At 43.0% G+C, this 18,350-nt stretch overlaps 1 protein-coding gene across 2 annotated transcripts in view; it reads right to left on the bottom strand.

Annotated features, from left to right (window-relative positions):
- Positions 1-12,471: 12,471 nt before the first annotated feature.
- Positions 12,472-18,350, bottom strand: part of EPB41L4B (erythrocyte membrane protein band 4.1 like 4B) — a 166,690-nt gene continuing 160,811 nt past the window's right edge. For both annotated transcript variants that reach the window (XM_054284544.1, XM_054284545.1), the window contains 2 exons: positions 15,151-15,314; positions 12,472-13,556 (listed from right to left, as the gene is read on the bottom strand). In XM_054284544.1, the coding sequence (XP_054140519.1) occupies positions 13,487-13,556; positions 15,151-15,314 (234 nt within the window). In that variant the 3' untranslated portion in view covers positions 12,472-13,486. The remainder of the gene's footprint in view (positions 13,557-15,150; positions 15,315-18,350) is intronic.

The raw sequence follows: 18,350 nt of genomic DNA, 5'->3' as shown, positions 1-18,350 counted from the left end.
CTAAACATGAGGAAGAAATTCTTTGCTGTGCAGGTGACAATGCACTGGAAAAGGTTGTCCAGAGAGGCTGTGCAGTCTCCCTCATTATTCAATATTTGCCAGCCCTCAGGTCTTTTTTTCTAAGGAGAAGTGAGAACTCTGTCAGTTTTGAGTGGTGGGGTTTCTTCAGAGTAGCAGCAATGCTTTATTCCTCTCAGACCCTGAACAAGATCAATGTATCTTGTGCCCACAGCAGAGGGATTCACATCAATCTCCATGCCCCCGGAACATTTCAGCTGAGATAGCTCAGCCCCCAGGGATGGTAGGTTCCTATGCAGTTACCCATGCTACCAACAGTTTGTGTTTATTTTAGAGTGTTTCCAGTGGTGAGCCCCCTTCCTGCCTCCCAAGACCCCAAAGGAAAGGAAAGCCCACTCAGAAGGGCTGCCCTGGCTGTGGGGTTCTGCTTGGCTGCTGCTGAGTGTTTCATTTTAACTCTTATTGCCACTCAGAAATGCCCAATTTTAGTAGCTCAAGTCTCCTTGATACATTTCAAGGCAGCTCTCAACCACCCAGCACTCAACCATTCCCCACTTCTCCCTTGCTGGAAAGCAGACAGAGCTGCTGTGCTATAGCTCCTACTCCAAGGAGGAAAGGGAATGAGAGCAGCTGGATCACCCCAGTCTCCACAGGCCAGGAGCCACAGATACATTTTCATGTGGCTCACATCTGCATGGGAAGAAACCACAGACTCGGTCTGGGAAATACATCCCATACTTAGACTTCTCACCCAAGGAAGATCCAACCTTGATCTTGATTATCTATTTAATGCTCAAAAAAGATATCCCAGACTATCTTTAAAAGCCTCTTGACATGGATCCAGACCCAGCTGCAGCCTACAGGCAGCCTCAAACCTAGAAGAGCCATAACTCACAGTGGACCCGGGCTGGTAAGTGTTGTCATTGTAGTACAAGAGTTCTGTTATCACTACATTGCAAGGGTTCCATATTACTAGAGTTTTGTACCTCCTTGATGTTTCTGGTAGGCAGCTCCTCTAGACACTGACTCTTCCTTGTCCTCACAGCAGCCAGCTGACTCCAGTTCCCCTCAACCAACCAACCCACTCTTTTATAACACTTTTCTTACTGACTACAGCTGTGGCCTTTTAAAATCAGGCCTGCTCCTAATCTTTAATAATTAACTCAGCTGCAACTCTTAGGGGGTAAGATTACTTTCTGTACTACCTTTATTTACTTATATTCTATCCCCCTACAGGTACTGGCACCTGAGACACAGATGTAACCAGGAGAGGGACACCACCAAATGAAAACAGCAGCTCCATCACAGCTTCCAGTGCCTTTTCTCTGCCTTTATGCAGCTCTGTCTTCCTTCAGAGTGCAGAGAACAGGGCACACACTCCATAGCACACCCCAGGAAAAGGTCAAAGTGAAAACAATCTCTTTTGGGCTTTAGCTGCTTTTGGCTCTTCCTTCTCCTGAAGCCTGGTCCCTGCAGACACCTAACTCCCCCAGCCATCCCTCCATTCCTAGGCCTGTCAGCAGCACTGGACCCCTTTTGTTTTCTAGCTGAGCTGTCCTCTCCCATGGTGCCTGACAAACCTCTTCCCCAGGATTTCTGCCCTACATCCTGTTCCACCCTGGCACAGGGCATGGGCTCTGTGCAATTCCTGAGCCACTGCCAGCCAAACGGGCAGAGCTCAGCCCTGAGGATTTGTCAAACCCTGACATGGCAGGCACAGAGGGGAAAATAACTCTGCTATCTTTTTCGGAGCAGGCTGCAGCTTCGTGCCTTCGTTATGTATTACTCTTGTCATCAGGCAAAAAGCATGCAGGAAAACAGCCAAGCCTGGCTTATCAAGTGTGCCTGGTAAGAATATCTTGTGGTTTAAAGCCTTGGCACAGCACACAGCACAGGCAAGTGCTTCTGCTGCAACTGTTTGAATTTTCCTGGCTATTTTGGAGGGAGGCCACGGGGACCAGTCTCCCCCTGAAGTTGGTCATGTCTGAGTGTCTTGCTGAGCCAAGGCCAAAATTTCCCTAGAAGAAAAAAGGCAGAGCTTGTATAAGCATGAAAATCAACAACAACAAAAAATCTTTGCTCTTACTTCTATAAGGCATGGAAATGAGGAACAAATCTACAGTAAATTAGCTAGAGATGAACATTTGGATTCAGATTTCATTAACGTGCACATCTGCTTAAAGTGAGATGTGATTTATTGCAAGCTCCAAGGAGTTGTATAGGCCTCTATTAAGCGATTAGGGAGAGGTGTCTCCCTCCTCCTCCAATCACTTTGTTTCCTGTTTTAATTTCATAATAGCCAGTTTGAAATTTCCACAAACACTAATTGGATCTGTTTTCCCTCATGAGAGTTCACTCCTCCTCCTTTGATAATAATCAAAGCCTTTAGCAGGAGGGTGTTGACACATCCCTGAGCACAGTCTGCCAGGATGGAGTCGGCAGGGCTGCAAAGGGCAAGTCTGCCCTGATGGGGAAAATCTTCTGTTCCCAGAAAGACAGCACAGCATTTATAAAAAGTCACTCTTCCATATTAATGGAATGGCTTGCACTAGGTGGGTGCATGGCTAAGCCGAGCACAAGGCACCTGAAGGTGACATTAAGCACCTGAGGGTGGGGATGGCAGTGCCAGCCATGGGATGCTCTGGGCAGCTGCAGGTGTTGTGATTTTTCAACCACCCCCAAGAAGCCCTGTTCTCCTGTCCCATTCTTGCCAGGCTGCTGGAGTTCTCATCCAGCCCATGAGCCACACACAGATTTTATGCCCCCAGACTGCAGGATGCTACTCCCTACCTAGTCCCATGGCATGGGTAGTCCAATCCATTGCTGCATCCCTAAATAATGTGCTTTTAAAACCTGATATTGCAAAAAATTGCCCAAAAGGCAGTCTCTATCCTCTCAGGGGAAAACTGATGGAGTAAGATTTATGTCCCTTCTCAGAGGCCCAAGGGTAGGAAAGGTAAAGGTGACTCCAAATAACCCCCATGTATATCATTGTTTACTCCTAGCAAGAGTTCAGCTGGCAGCGTTAGGTGTGTGAGGGAGAAATCAAGCAGCCGTGGGTTTCATGTGGCAGCTAGAGCTGAATGTACTCAGTTACTGCTCAAGCCCACACAGTAAGGCTGTGGAAGAGATACATGCATAATTCATATACTTTTAATTAAATGGTAACATCTTTCAATATACTGAATTTACTACAATTACATTTAGTGCAATTACATTTATCTCTTCACACCTTATGACCTACTGAAGCATCTGGTTGGGTTTTTTTCCTTTTAGTTACGGTATGAGCATAAACAACATTAAGTGGACTTTAGGACTAGATGTGGCAAAGGAGGCCTGGAGCTGTTCCAGGCTGTCCCCACTGGAGAGAGCAGTGCCAGAACAGGGATGCCCAAGGGCCACTGAGGGAGATGGAAGCTGCCCTGAGCTGAGCCACAGCTGCAGGGAACAAGTCCTGCATGTCCTAAAGCCCCTCCTTGGGGGTTGGCTACGATGTTCTTGGAAGGGTTTTCAAGCAAGCAAGGCTTTCCTGCAGGAGCTGTGCTCAAGCAGAGACCACAGTGGGAGCAGCAGTTTGGGCAGAGGTGGCCCTTGGACACCAACTGAGACACCAAGGGCTGCACAAAGATTTTGTTCAGGAGAAGGGTGTCCCTAGGAAGTGGAGCCTGGCCCTTTTGCCATAGAATTTGTAGGCAATGCACAGAGCTAGATGTGTCCCCGCTTAGGAGCAGGCTGCTGAGACCCACCAGGGCACGTTCTGCTCAGCCAAACTCATTGCTCGGCTCCCCCCAATCTGGGATGGGATCTGGTGGGTGCAGTGCAGGGTCAGTCTGGGTCTGCTGGGCTGGGCAGGCCACAGCACAGCTGTGCTGGGCACCACTCACGTGTGGGAGGATGTTTCAAGGCACCGGGGATGGGCCACAGGACTGGCAGTGCAGAGATTCAAGTCACTGCACTAACCTGGTTCTTCCAGAGAGGGAACATAACTCATCTTGCTGGGGAAGGATGGGAGATAGAAATCCCACAAGGGTAGAATGAGGGTGAAGAAAGGAGACCCCTCCCTCTTCTACCACATCTCCTATATCTTTCCAGTACTTCAAAGTTTAGCACAGCAATATGGAGAGCATAGCCAAAGACCTCAGTGGTAGGAAGGGATAAAAGGGTGGTCACTGCTACCACGTAGGATTATTGTGAGGACAGAGAGGTTGCAAAAATACCCTGTCTGAAGCAAGAAGAAAGAAAGGAGAGAAGAAGGCAGGAAGTGTGGGAGCAAGGGAGGACAAAGAGATGGAAGGAAGGAGAAACAGGGAAGGAGAAAGAGAGGGAGGGAGCTAGGGAAAGAAGGTGATTTTTGTCACACTCCTTTGGGGTGTCTCCATTCACTAAGGCCTGGCTGATAAAATGGAGATTAACAATCCAAAATACGAGAGCAAAATCACTCACTTCATGGGTAAGGCAAATTATAACATTCTCTGTTTAATATTTCTCTGTGTCCTTCTCTGGTGCTATGGAGTAGGCAGGAGAGTCACTGAGGCTGAGCAGTATACCCACAGGTATTTACTGGACTTGATAGGAGCTCCTGCAGCCCTGGCTGATGGCAGAGCCTCACTAGCTGGTCTCTAATGAGAGATAATCTCACAGATGTTTCCTGGTTGGTAAGAAAACCTGTTGTGCTTTAATGCCTGGTAGACACTGGACCCAGGACAGCAGGAGGAGAGGTGAGAGATGAGTGAAACACAGAGGAAAGGTAGAAAAGTGCGTATGGAGGAGCACCTTCTGAGGGTCAGGGAAAGCAAGAGCTGGCAAGGGCCTTCAAAAAGGCAAGAGATTTTCAAAGGGAAAGTCAACAAAGCCAGAGGTGCTTGTGTGGAAGGGGTGCTCACAAGGGTAAAGGAAGCAAGCACCCATGAAGCAGTCTGTGAATGAGTGCCAAGCAGAGGAGGGAGAAGGATTGTAAGGTGGCATAGAAAGGCACTAAGGGGTTGTGAGGCAGGTCATTACAGGAGGCGTCTTCTGTTCCTGGTGTCTCACAATAGCCAGGGCAAGTTGTCAGGAACCCACACTGAGCCTTGGCATGTTGAGTTGGAAATGGAAAAAGGGGAATGCTCTTGGGCTGCAGAGCTAAGTCAGCTCTAGCACTTCTCATCTCTGTGCTCATACACCAGCAGCCTTGGCAGAGGTGCTTCCCAGGGGCTGTCATCCTGGCCTTGCCACAGGGAGCTGTGAGCCACTGTGACAAGGACACTGCTGTTCTCACCCGGAGCAAGCACGTGCACTGCCACTTCACCCACTGCAGCTCTGCTGCAAACCTTGCTCTGTTCCTTGAGCAAAGATGGTCCTGTGGGGTTCAGTCAGCTTTGGAGGGCACAAGTTTGAATTGTCTTTGCAGGAGGGAGGAGTGTCCCGTTCTCGGCTGTTTTTGATGGCCTGGAAAGGCTCGGGATGGCCTTGGGACAGCCCGCACTCCAAAGGACAAAAAGAGTCTTCAGGTTTTTTCTCGGTCTTCAGTGTTTATTAGTTTTTATCTACAAGATTTTCTCTCGGCCCGTCAGAGGTCCGCACAGCACGTCAGCCACGAGCACACTGCGTGCCCTTGGGGCGGTCACTTATCTTTATACCCAAAACTACGTATAAGATATTTACCTATTTTCCCCAATGCTTTTCACCCTTATTGACAAGTGCACTTTTAGTAAGAACCAATCCCAAAGTGCCACCACCACCACAGAAGATGGAGGCCAAGAAGAAGAAGAAGAAGGACAGGACACACCCTAATTCCTCCATTTTGTTTCTCTAGACCCCCCTGTACCAAAATTCTAAAACCTGTGTTTCACACTATAATTAACCTATCCCTTCACCATTTATCCCCATGTGATCCTCCCATCCTCATACAGGTGTCGTCTCCTGTGCAGGATCAAAGTCCAGCCACCAGATGCTTCTGGCAACATTCCAGGACCTCTGAGCCCCCCAAGGGTTATCTCGGTGACTCTGCACATCAGGACTGATGTGCTGAGATCCCACAGAGGAGTAATCAGTCTCACAGGGATGCTTCTACCACTAAATCCCTAATTTTGCACACTCAGGTAGAAGGCAGCTCACACTGACCTTTTTCCCCAGAGCCTCATGCATCTGCTCATGGCCTCACAACATGGGCACAAGTCAGCCTCCAAAACCTGAGAGCCTCAGCTTTTATAAGTGCCTCTTACACACACAAGCACCTCAGCTCTCAGCCTCAACAGCCCCAAACCCTCACTGAGGGGCCATGGAGCTGCAAATATCTCAGCTCCCAGCAAGGCAGTGCACATCCCACCTTGAAGAGTGAAGAGGTTGAGTCAGCCAGAGCAAGAAATGCACCCCAGGAAGGGCAGAAGTGCTGGGTGCTATTAGCACTCCTCCCTCCAAAAAAGCCCCACCCAGTCTTTGCTGTCTCATGCCAAACCACCTTGTGCCCTTGCCGAGCCTGGCATTGCTGGAAGGGGGTTAGCAGCCAGAGCAGGGTATGAGAAAATTAGCACAGAAATAATGTTTTTTCTTGTTGTTGTTTTTAAGAGCAGCAGGGCAAATAATTAAAAAAAAAAAAAGATATTTGAGTTCCTCACATCATGAAGTCCCTGGGATGCTAAGCTGACTGACCAAATATCTTTTAAGAAAATAATTTTTGCTGCGGTTTTCTTGGATTTCCATAAGAGTTTGCTAATAAAAGGCAGAGGAAGAACAATGCAGGAGGGTTAACTTGCTCCCTGCTTGAAGAACTGAAATAATCACTGCATGAAACAATTAAGGCCCATGTGGCTTTTATGCCACTCTGATGACACAGCTGAGCACTCACTGGCATGATATAGCAAACACACACAGTAGAAATACTCATTAAAAAAATAACACAATTAGTATCAATTGCATATTGCTTATATAACGAGGCAATTTTGTATTTGTAATTTTAAAATAAAGTAAAAAGGCAAACAATGTTTCAGGCAGTACTTTGCCATCAGGCTGCCCAGCAGGTGACAGTGTGGGTTGTTGCTGTTCTTGCTGTTGTTTCTTGTTGTTGTTGTTTTCCCCTCTTCTCCTGACCATCACAGACCCTAAAGACTGGTGAGGAGATATCTCACAGGCCATATGCACTACTGGGAGTACAGAAGATCGAGTTGTAATTGTCAGGGTTGTTAAACACATCTGATGCCACAGCTAAACTGCTCCAATTTCCAGCTTCTCACAAAAAGGGCAAGCCTGCTCTCCTCATCTGACAGCAGAAGCTGGGATGCTCCCATGAACCTGTCCTGGGATGGCTGGGAAAGGGCAATAGTTGATTTTTTATCTCCCTCATATCCTGGTGTATCCTCTCACACATCTGGTCAGAATCAAACATGACTCAGGGTTTGCTGCAGGGCTGCTCTTCGGGTCAACTTGCATTTGGGTATGGGGATCCCAGTGCTGACCAGCCCCAAAGGCTTCACTGTGCTTGCAAAGGCACAGCCACTGTCTTTCACGAGGCTTGGGGATCACTCCCCTTGCCTGTGTCTGTGCCCTGATGGGTGCCTTCCCACCCTCTTGCTGCCACAGGATTTTTGCATCACAGCCAGGCTGAAACCATTGCCTTGTCCCCCTGTCCCAACTTAACAGTGCCTGTATGCAAAGTCTGTTTTCTGCTTGAGAAAGCATGTCCCCAGAGATACAGAATTAATCTCAGTGACTTCAAACTCAGTCTCATAGACCAGTCATCTGATAATGAACCAAAGGATTGTCCAGATTTACATCTGAAGTTCCCACACTTCTCCATTGCAGCCGAATTCCACAAGAGTATTTGCCGACCTTTTAGCGCGCAGCTTCTCATCACACTGCACCTCAGAACACTGTTCTTTAGCAAAGGTCTTTATTAAGGAGAATTAATTAACTAGGTTTGCTGTCTGGATAATCAATTTTCTTGGTATAAATTGAGTGGAGTTGGAAGAACGCTGAGCTGTTGCTCCTCTGATTTCCCCACACAGAGAATAAAAATAGTAGAAGATCCAGATGGAGAAATTGGGTTGGGATCAGATTCCTTCTGAATACAGAGTTTTGGCAACCTCAGAAAATGGGGTGAACATTGCTGGGATATAATTTCCTAAGTGCACTGGGAAAGTTAATGTCAAAATGTCTCTAAATCTCTGATTTAGAGATCTTTGAAGGAAAGGGAAATGTTTCATTCTGAAGAAACTTTCCATTTAGACATTGAAAGAAAGGCAAAATCAAGGGCAAAAATCTGACTGAAATGTTTTAATTGTGTTTGAAAAACAAACGCAGTAAACAGGTTTAGTTTGTTTGGGGTTTTTTTGGTGGGTATGTTTTTAAATTTTTCTCTATGGAGCAGTTTAACAACCTGGTGTCTCTCAGCTATGTGTGGAGTACTCCTCCCCACCCCTTCCACTCTAGTAGCAGTTTTTGCTGCCTTTTGATCCCAAAATCCTGCCAAGTTTTGTGTTTGTCTACCTTAATCCTGCCAGTGTTTTCTAGCTCTGGTATTCAGCAAAATGTGCTCCACCTAATGACCCCACAGACGATTGGCACCCACAACACTAGACTACAACTTTAAGCTGAAGAAAACCCTCTGGGCTTTATGAAGAAGTTATCTCTCTGTTTTTAATTTGTGTTGTAATTTTTTATATGATGGTGGATACACTTTCCTAGCAATCAGATGCTTCCTTTAATTGGCATGTTGCCCCTTGCCTCCTAAATGACTGATTTGACTACTAATTGACTACAGACTCTGTGATTTATTTTTCATCTCTTTTATTGCAGGCATGAATACAGGAACAGGTAAACAGCGGAGCCGTAAAAGTTTCTCTTTAGGCGTGTTTTCAACAAAATGCCATCATACACTGTCTGATGATACACGCTGCTACTCAGGTGAAACAAAATGGTGTGAGCAGTCTTGCTTTAAAGCTGCTACCCACCACTGCATGCTGCAGCTGCCAAAGAAGCCTCCACTCACTCTATATCTTCCCTCCTTCTCCACATCATCTACAGCTTCTTTTACGGCACTTAACTTTACAAAACACAGTTGTGAGGCTAATCTTACATGCAATTACAGATCAGTCTCAGTATATTTATTGCAAACTCCTTGAACATCAGGACATTAAAGAAAAAAAAGAAAAGAAAAAAAAGAAAAAATATTCCATTGCATAATTACAAGTAGGTTTTTTTGTAGCAAATGAACCAGAATTGTATTCAAGAAAAAAATAAATAAAAGCAAAGGCTATTTGTAAACAGTTCAAACAAAACATGATGCTGCCTCCAATGAAACGTTTCACTGCATTGCTAGCTCTGTTTCAAATGGGCACGTAGGCATCCTGTTGCAAGAGAGTGAAGCCATGAACTGAAACTTTGGAGGAGTTAATTTTCAAATTTTGCACTTTCAGGGTCTATGAAACATGAAAAGTCTGCACACATGATGGGATCTGAGAGAGGTGCGGAATCTCAACCAACATTTCTAAAGAAAACTCAGTTATTCCTTTTAAAACAAAATAGTGGAAACAGCTGAGCCACACAAAAAAAAACAAAGCACAATTGGTTGGCTTCCATAAGAGACTGCAAAATGAGAAAATATTTAACTCCTTGCATAGCTATTTAAATGGCCAATAAATTTTGCTGGAATCACCCAAACATGACAACATTGCATTCCGCTGCTTAGAGACTTGGTGCTGAAAAGCTGGGATCTGCTGATGGGGCCGGAGCATCACTCGGGGCACTGTGAAAAGCCAGGGCCACCCCTGGTGAGCTTTGCCAGCGTGGCTATAGCAGGAGGTTTCATCAACTCCCAGATGGAGCATGACTACAGCAAAGCCTCTGCACTTACATCACTGTAGGTTGTTATCCCAGCTCTCTGTTCTGAGAAAAGGATGTTTCTGGAAGTTTATTTACACCTAACGCTCAAGGCTTTCACTGGCACAGGTATGCTGATCCCAAATCATACCTTGAAGCTGAACCCTGGATGATGCAGCTGAGTCAGCAAGGGTTTGCAATGTAGACCTAGCCAGAGGGAGGGAAAGCAGGATTCATCTCACTTAACTTTAGTCAGTATATATACTTAACGTAGACACTTGAATCAGAGGCACCTCTGGAAGACAGATCTTTTGATCTCTCACCAGGTGAGAGCTGGACATTTTAATGTTAGATGAGATGAACCCTTTCCCAGGAGAGCTGAAGAGACAAAATCCTTTCAGCCACCCTCTTCTGTCACCAGTTCTGGAGCCCATGCTTCAGAAGGCTGCTGTTCAAATGCGTTATCTTTACACATGTCAATGTACATGATAATGATAGCCTGTGCTGGGCTTCATGCTGCCACAACTACAAATGCAAGCTTAAAGCTAGCTCAGATACTTCTGCACTATTATATAGACATACCTCCAGGCAGAGTATCCTTTAACACCTGTAAAGTTAAATTGTAGGAGCAAATCTGCAATATCTGCCCCTCTGCAATATGTTCATGTTGACATTGTCTTGTTCACAGCAGTTTTGGGTAACAGGTGTCCTAACACTGTAATTCCCAACCAGAGATGAGGCAGAAGTGTTTCTTCAGAGGATGTGAAAACTGAGACGCTCAAGCATGGCTGAAGAAGGTACGTAGTAAGAAAGAACAAGATGATGACATTCCACAGTTAAAAGTTTAGTTTGATTTCAGTAAAACAGTTTTAATAAAGCTCCATTAGACTGCAGAATAGGAAACAGTGGCAGCCAGTGGATAAGACACTAAAACACAACAAGGCAACATACTTAGAGTTGTTCTGTAGAAAATGTCCCACAAAAACTAAGCAGCCACCTGAGCCTTTCCCTCTTCTCCTGGTGGGAACCACAGAAGGAGGAATCTCTGCCCTTCTTCAGCTATCCCAGAGCATGCCTCAGCTCATATAAAGTAACCTTGGTTCACGTTGCTTCTTTTCTGGTTCTGATTATTTCAGCTGAAGAAATTTTATACAATGGGAGCAAAAATTATGCATTAAAAACAATACTGTTTTAGATTGTTTATGAGCCAAAATATCTTATAGGCCAGTCTGACTCAGGCATTCAGTTTTGCAAAAGGCTTTTGCTTTAAGTGACCAGACAGTCCTAACGTGGATCTGTTTTGCCCCCAAACCTGAGGGCATATTGTGGGGTTCCTAAAGTCCACTGCATCTATCAGTATGACTGAAGGGTGTGTTCAGATTTTTTTCTGTTTGTTTGGTTGGGGTTTTCTTTCTGAGTTTTCTTTGACAATGACTTTGTGAAACTGTTGCCAGTTCAAACACAACTGAGTGTTATCTAACAGGCAGAAAACCAGATTGAGGTAGTCAGCACTGTGCCATTCTCAACCTTACTTCCTTCTCCTCTCCTAAACCAGCATTTCTAGTTACAATTTTCTTTTATTTGTTCTTCAAAATGCTCACTCTCCTTGGACACAGGCAAAATGTGCTGCTGCTTCTCCCTCACCAATACCTTCTGGGAAGTGGTGGGAAAAGAGTAACAGGAAATTGCATTCTTTTGTGTCTGTGCATTTTCCCCTCCTTTCCGATTTTCTCACAGGGATTTAATGTTCCTAATAAATTTTTAAGAACCCTGGATTGATGGACTGGGGCATTAAAAAAAAAGGAACAGAAGTGCCCCGGCACTACAGCTAGCAGGTGGACATCATACAAGTCATATCTGATTACCCAGAAGAGCCACTGGAATGCTCTTAAATCTACAGTCCAGGTGTGGTTTTGTGGCTTCTTGTGCCCACTGCTCATGTTGAGCCACTTGATTAAATTTTGTAATGTGATTTTCTACCTAACAGTTGTGCTGTGTATTTTGACCCAATTTATGGCAACCAGAAAGTGTTGTGCTTGGTGGATTTAAATGGGAAGCCCAATGCTAATTTTTTGTCCCAGCAAATATAAAATAGACAAGTCATTTTATACCTTCACACTGCAATCGAGTCTTACGAAGCTCTCTAAAACTCTCATTTTAGAAAAATAGCAGAAGCTAACTCTGAAGGAAATCCAATCTCACAGCAATCACTTCTCAGCCTCCACACAAACTGCTTAAGCTGATATAAAGCCATTGTAATCAGTGCCAAATGAAGGGCAATATTTTATCTTAATACAAATAAGAGAACATAGTGTACAGAGTAACAGAAAATTATACATCTTCAGCCATACAAAATGCACAAAACCTTTCCTGTTGAAAGAGTACCTTGTAGCCGACAGTCAGATATTGTTAGTTTTCTAGATGACCCTGCACTACTGAACAAGGGGAAACTGAGACCTTTTTTTTCCTTAGGAGATAGTTGGTAGCATTACCTGTATCCCATCAATTCCCTCCCTGTGGCTGTGGCTCTGCTAGTGTTGGACTACCCACCCCACTTCATGCCTGAGATAGCTCCACTGGATGTGGAGGCTGCTTGGTTGTTGGAGGTGAACAGGATCTATAGCCCTGCATAGGATTGCTGGGCCATACACACTGATTAACAGAATTAAAAATATGGGTATAGGCACAGCTATGCCTCAAAAGATCATCGTTCTTGTTCTTGAAGGGGACCAATCAATTCATGTCAGCCAGGAAGGTGTTTTTTTACCGAGGAAGTAAAAAAAATCTCCTTGTGTGAGCTACATCCACACTGCTGAGGCTCTGCAACCTTCAGTGCTGGGGCAGAAGATGTCTGAGCGTGGGCTAGCCTTAAAGCCTAGGCAAACTGGAGAAGGTAAAGCTCCTCACTTGCTTTAAAAAAGTCAGTATCAAGCTAGAAATTCAGTAGCAAATTACTTTAAACAACGGATTTTTTTCATACATTAATGGAAATACGGTAAGATTTTGTTGAAGGTTTAGGTCAAGGTGATAAGCTATAGGAAGTATTGGGTGTGTGTATCTGTGTGGTGGGGTGTCTCTCCCAGTTGCAGCTATTTATATCTCTGAGGGAAGGTTAAGGTTAGGAATTTAATAAGACAGCCGTTTATTCTGTGGAGACTAACAGTCCTGGGGTTAGGATGTAATAATCATTCTTCTGCTTTAAAAATGGTTCTCTTAACAAATAGCAGTAGCTCATTGCAATTTTCAGTTGTACAAAATGACATATTTTCTATGTTACTATCAAAATATTCTGCATAACATTAATTTCTGTGCACTTATTAACATATGTACAGAACAGTGTTTCCCAATAGAAATCAGTATGCTCCTTGCTGATCCTCTTTGCCCTAGATTTACCAAAACCAAACCAGAAATTAATTGTGTTAATAGTATAAAATCTCAGGAGAGAGAAAGGATTGAAGGTTTATTTCCCAGCAGCAAATGAATAAAGGAACTCCTTCAAGTCAAAGTCTAGCCAAGACGTAATTTTAACCAACGGCAGTGAATCCAGGCGAGCCAGGAATATCACACATTTTCCCGATGCATTATGTTGAGTACACAGAAGCAGAGGAATGTAAACAGACAGAAGGCACATGAAAGGCCCCAATCCATTCTCCATCTGACGGAAGTGCGAGTTTCATAATTCTGTCATCAAGAGTCTTTTCATCATTTTCTCTCTCTCAAGTTCACGCCTCAGAGTCTCAGCACTGTGTAATTAATGCACAAACAGCCAATTATGGGAACAACAATAAGTCTCAGATTTCAATTTAAAATAATTAACATTTTCAAAATATCAAAGGAGGGGGAATAAAGGTCAGACACAATTCAGTGAAAAAGCTGATAACCGATGGCTGATTCAAAAACAAGTATCGCTTGATATTTCTGAGGAGCAAACAGAGGCAAGAAGAAGGATATAAAAAGATCCACATGGCAAAACAGTTTATAATTTTATCTAACCCTCATTAAAGGCTACTGATTTCAAAGGAAGCTGGACAAGGACTCTAAAACTGGAGCAGCTACAGCAAATGCCATTATGATCGACTACTGTGACAGCCTTCTGCTCCTTGGTGTGATCTGATATTGAGGGATATCTATATACATAGATTTATAGCTACGCTGAATTTACCACAATCCTGCACATAGCAGGATGCCATAATCAGAGCCTGAGGTCCTTGCTCTCACCAATTCACCCCAGAGCCTAGAGGATTTGTAACCCTGGGAAGGTCCTGGTTTAGTGACTCAATTTCTGATATTGTTTACTATGCTGTTCTGAAATTTATGTATCTCACACTTGTAACAGTTTAGAGATTTAAACAGCATTGCAGAAACCTTGCAGCCCATTTGTGGACAAGCAGGGGTAGAATCACCCACTTGTGCATGAGACATCTTACAGAAGCTGAGTTCAGCACTACAGCTTCAGAATTACTTTTTCACTGGAATGATAATTTTTTAGATGAGTAAGCAATGTTGAATTAATGTGCAGGTGCAATTAACCAGCTGCAAAAAATAATTAACAACCAAAAATGGGAAACGACTGTGAATCCAAAAGCATAAAAGATTCATTCATTATGATGTCAAAGAAATACTTTTTTCTTCACAAGCCTTGAATTATTTGTGCTCCAGAAGTACTGACTATATTCACTGCTACATTTATATTCAGTAAATTATCAGCTTGAGTTCAGTTTTGATTAAATTATAGAATAAGAAGCCAGCATGCAAAACCAGTAGGATGAAAGAATAGAAAACTGAAAAGAGTCTGTCTGTAAAAAGGTGGTATAGCTTGTTGATTCTCTGAGAAATTACAAGACCACTATAGCTTGATATTACTAAATTAGAAAAAAAAAAAAAAGAGAAAGAGGAACAAGAAAGAAAACCAATGCCTGTTTTTTATTTAGAAGAACAGACATTTCTCAAACTCAGGTTTGGACATTTCATGGACAATAATTTCAAAAAACAAATTGTAACAGCAGTTATTAAAACAAAAGTTTTGTGGTTCAGACAAAATGACTTGCCTGAGGAAAAATCTGCACAATCCTTTGTCTCCAGGCCATTGGTCGCAGAAATGGTACACTGCTGGCTGCAGCAGTTAATTAAGGTAGGCTTTTTTTTTATATCAGATCATGAGTATCAGTTACAGATATTTCTTTGCATAACCCACCTATTCTGAAGCAGTCAAGCAAAAATCTTTCAGTATAAGAGAAAATGACACTTTATGGTAATTATGACAGAAAAAGGGAAATCAAGCTGATTCCTTCAATGCAGAAAACATCATAGCATTTCTGTGAAAGAACTGCACGGTACCTGTCTGCCAGCGAAATGGGCTTATGCGACGTATATACTGTCTGCACTGTTGGAGTCGGGATGGTCTCTGCCAGAGACCTCAGCACGGGTGATGGAGACACCAGTGTAATCTTAGGAGACGACTGCACCGCACAGCATTGTATTTTGCTGTCTGCAAATTCTGCCTACAAAAAAAAAAAAAAAAAAAAGTAGACACACACACAGAATGAAAAATTGTAGATTAGCTTCTGCTGGTCTCGCCGTCCTTCACTATCCAATTCATTGCCAAGCATACAGTAACAGCAACTAAGAATGAGAAAAAATGGGAGGCTGTGGCTATAACCTCTCAGTGCAGCCTCTGCAGAGGCTCCACAGCCACCTCTTTTGATGCCTGAGGGACCAGCCTGATTGCATCGTGTACTGAGTGAGGTGACACCTATGGGACTGGCAGCATTCAGGTAAAATCATGATCAGTTTGGAGAATGACACTTATCATTATTGTATTTCCCCTAAAAATTATGCAGAATGTTGACAACATGAGATTTCTGGAATATCCTGCAGGAATCCTATACAATTTACTGGTGAGTCCTCTAACTACTCTGTTTTGTTAACAGCTGGGGATTTGGGGTTTTAGGATTAGGTTTCAAAATCTCCATCTCTTTCCCACTTTTGCTAACTGAAACATGCCTCAAGAGAATTTTTCTTTCAGTATCCAATGAAAAGCAATGTTAAAGCAATATTGGAAGTGCAGATTTAAGACAAGCAGCAAGCAACCATCTCCTGTCTTTTAGATGAGGTATTTCAGCACAACAATATTACAGCAAAGACAGGGCTATTTTTACAACCAGAACGGGAAGATCCCTAAAAATCAAACAGTCCTGTCTTGTTTTTTGGTGTGGGCTATTTCTTATGCCAAACCAGAGCAGCTAGTGGCTGTGGTGCAGGTCTGACCCTCACCTGGGAAGAATACAAAGCAACTGTAATTGTCAGTGTGTCAGGATCATTAAAACATGCTCCTACTGGTATCTATAGCCTACCTTTCTTCCTTGGTGACTATTTCCTCTGAACCTGGCTCAGAGTCTAAGGCAGGGAGGAGGAAAAGTCATCATCATAAGAAAGCAGCTATTTCAAGAGCAACGTTTTTTTTTTTTTTTTTATCTAATTATTTCTCAAATTCTGCAACCCTCTGCAAGTGATTCACAAACTTTGTTCAAACAGTGGGAAAACTATTTGAGCCCAGGAAAGACTGGCTGTGTTAGGTTTGCTTGCATATTGTTGCTTTTTAACATGTTTAAACATATCTCGAATGATCCAAAATAATCTCTGAAGCAAAAGGAATTCCACTAATTCCACAAAATGTAAAATGGAAAAATGGAAAATCAACAAAAGAAACTCTCATGTGTTTCTTTAAACATGTAAATAATGGCTAATAGGACCTGTTCAAAATTCTATGTAATTCAACTTTTAAAACTCAACCTTACAAAATGCAGGGGTATGAAATTTGGTGTCCCTGTGCTCTGAGGACTGCCAGATTCTACCCTATGGCATGAGAAGAAGACATCACTCTGAAGCTGATGTAAATTCTGCCAGCCTCACTGAAATCAGCAGAGTGATGACAAGCTACATTTGCTGAAGAACTGCCTTGAGTCCCATAGTGTGTCTGCTCTGGATGATGATTTTACGGTAGATATCCAAAGCATCTTTTTATACATATGTCTGATTGCACACTTAAGCCAAATATTCAACTGGTCTAAACAGATATAATTTCACTAATTTAAATCTATGTGGCTTACACATGCCTGAGATTATGGCCATCATACCTGCCATTTTTCTATGGAAATCTCTGAAATTCAGAGGGTTCCTGAGTTGAAGCTTATATTTAAACATTACAGGTAACCAAGTCATCTAATTTTTCATCTGATCAAATCAACAGAACTGCACATACACCACCAAATTTGGAGCTGTACGTGAAAGGTAAAGCCTTCTAAACATCACTATACATAATCCTTTTCCTGCTCAATAACATTCCAATGTTTTCGTCCCAGTGGGGAGAAAAATAAAAGAAAAAAAAAAAGTGGAGGGTAAGGGGAAACAAGGACAGAAAAAAATAAAATATAAAAATGAAACAATTACCAAATATTACCATCTGGGTCTGCATGTGAGTGGAGACCAATCAGAGTTAGATCTTCCTGCAAGCCCTAGCTACCCTTCCCTTAGAGCTCCTGCCTGCGGTGTAGCTCTCTTCAGGCCCTCAGCAGTGCATCAGGATGATCTGAAATGCTGCAGTGGAGAGACACCTCCCTTTGGGATGGGACAGAGGGCTGTGAAACACCAGACCAAAGCCACCTAACTCTCCTAATTGTTTTCCTATCTCTGTGTAGTCCCATGGGTAGCTGCTTGTTCACCACAGATATTTGTACATAACTCACTAAAAGAAATGTACAGGGTCACATGAGGGATAATACATCATTTGGTTTTTATTGCAATGGTATTTTAAATATTTGTGGTCTCAGTTTTTCTCTCCACCCTGCCCAGGGAAATGGGAATCTATGGGGACAAGATGGGATTTCAGAAAGATTAGTTTGAATTTTGCTTTGCTTCTTTTCTTCTGACAGAACATAACAAAAATTCAACATTTAAATTTGCCATGAAATAGCCATTCTCTGCAATATGGAAATTTCTGTGGGTAAGTATATCAGTATATCTTCTGTTTGTATTTTAGAGTTCTGACCCCCCAATTATGAAAATGTATGTTATACAGCCTTCCTAAATTTTGCTTTCATCCTAACCATCAGGGACAAAAAAATAATATCTGACAATTAATACTAATTAGTGAGAAAGCTATTTTGGGAGGCACATAATTTTGCTTAGATAAAGGAGTACTGTGAAAGACACAAGCACTGTAACTTTGGGTCAGCTTTTATCAAAATTTTATGGTCTGGACTTGCTGACATAATGAAACATTGATGTGACATTCCTGTGTACTTTCAAATACATTTAATTAGAGCTCAACTGTGGCACTTACACTGCTTGGGAAGCCTAACTAACTCTGGCTTTAAAGTACCTATTTGGAGAAAAAACACATTTACATAAAAGCCCATGATCAGGTTTATTGTGAAAGAAAAGTCTCTTTCTTTAAATCATTAAATACAGACAGAACCTTCACATGAAGTAATTTATCTTGGATTATATACCAGATATAGATTGCTGCAACCAGTAAA

The sequence above is a fragment of the Melozone crissalis genome, unplaced genomic scaffold (genome assembly GCF_028551555.1).
Source record: "Melozone crissalis strain CALT ecotype California unplaced genomic scaffold, PUWL_Pcris_2 ptg000042l_1, whole genome shotgun sequence".
NCBI classification, from domain to species: domain Eukaryota; kingdom Metazoa; phylum Chordata; class Aves; order Passeriformes; family Passerellidae; genus Melozone; species Melozone crissalis.
This window is presented reverse-complemented; position numbering and strand designations above follow the sequence as displayed.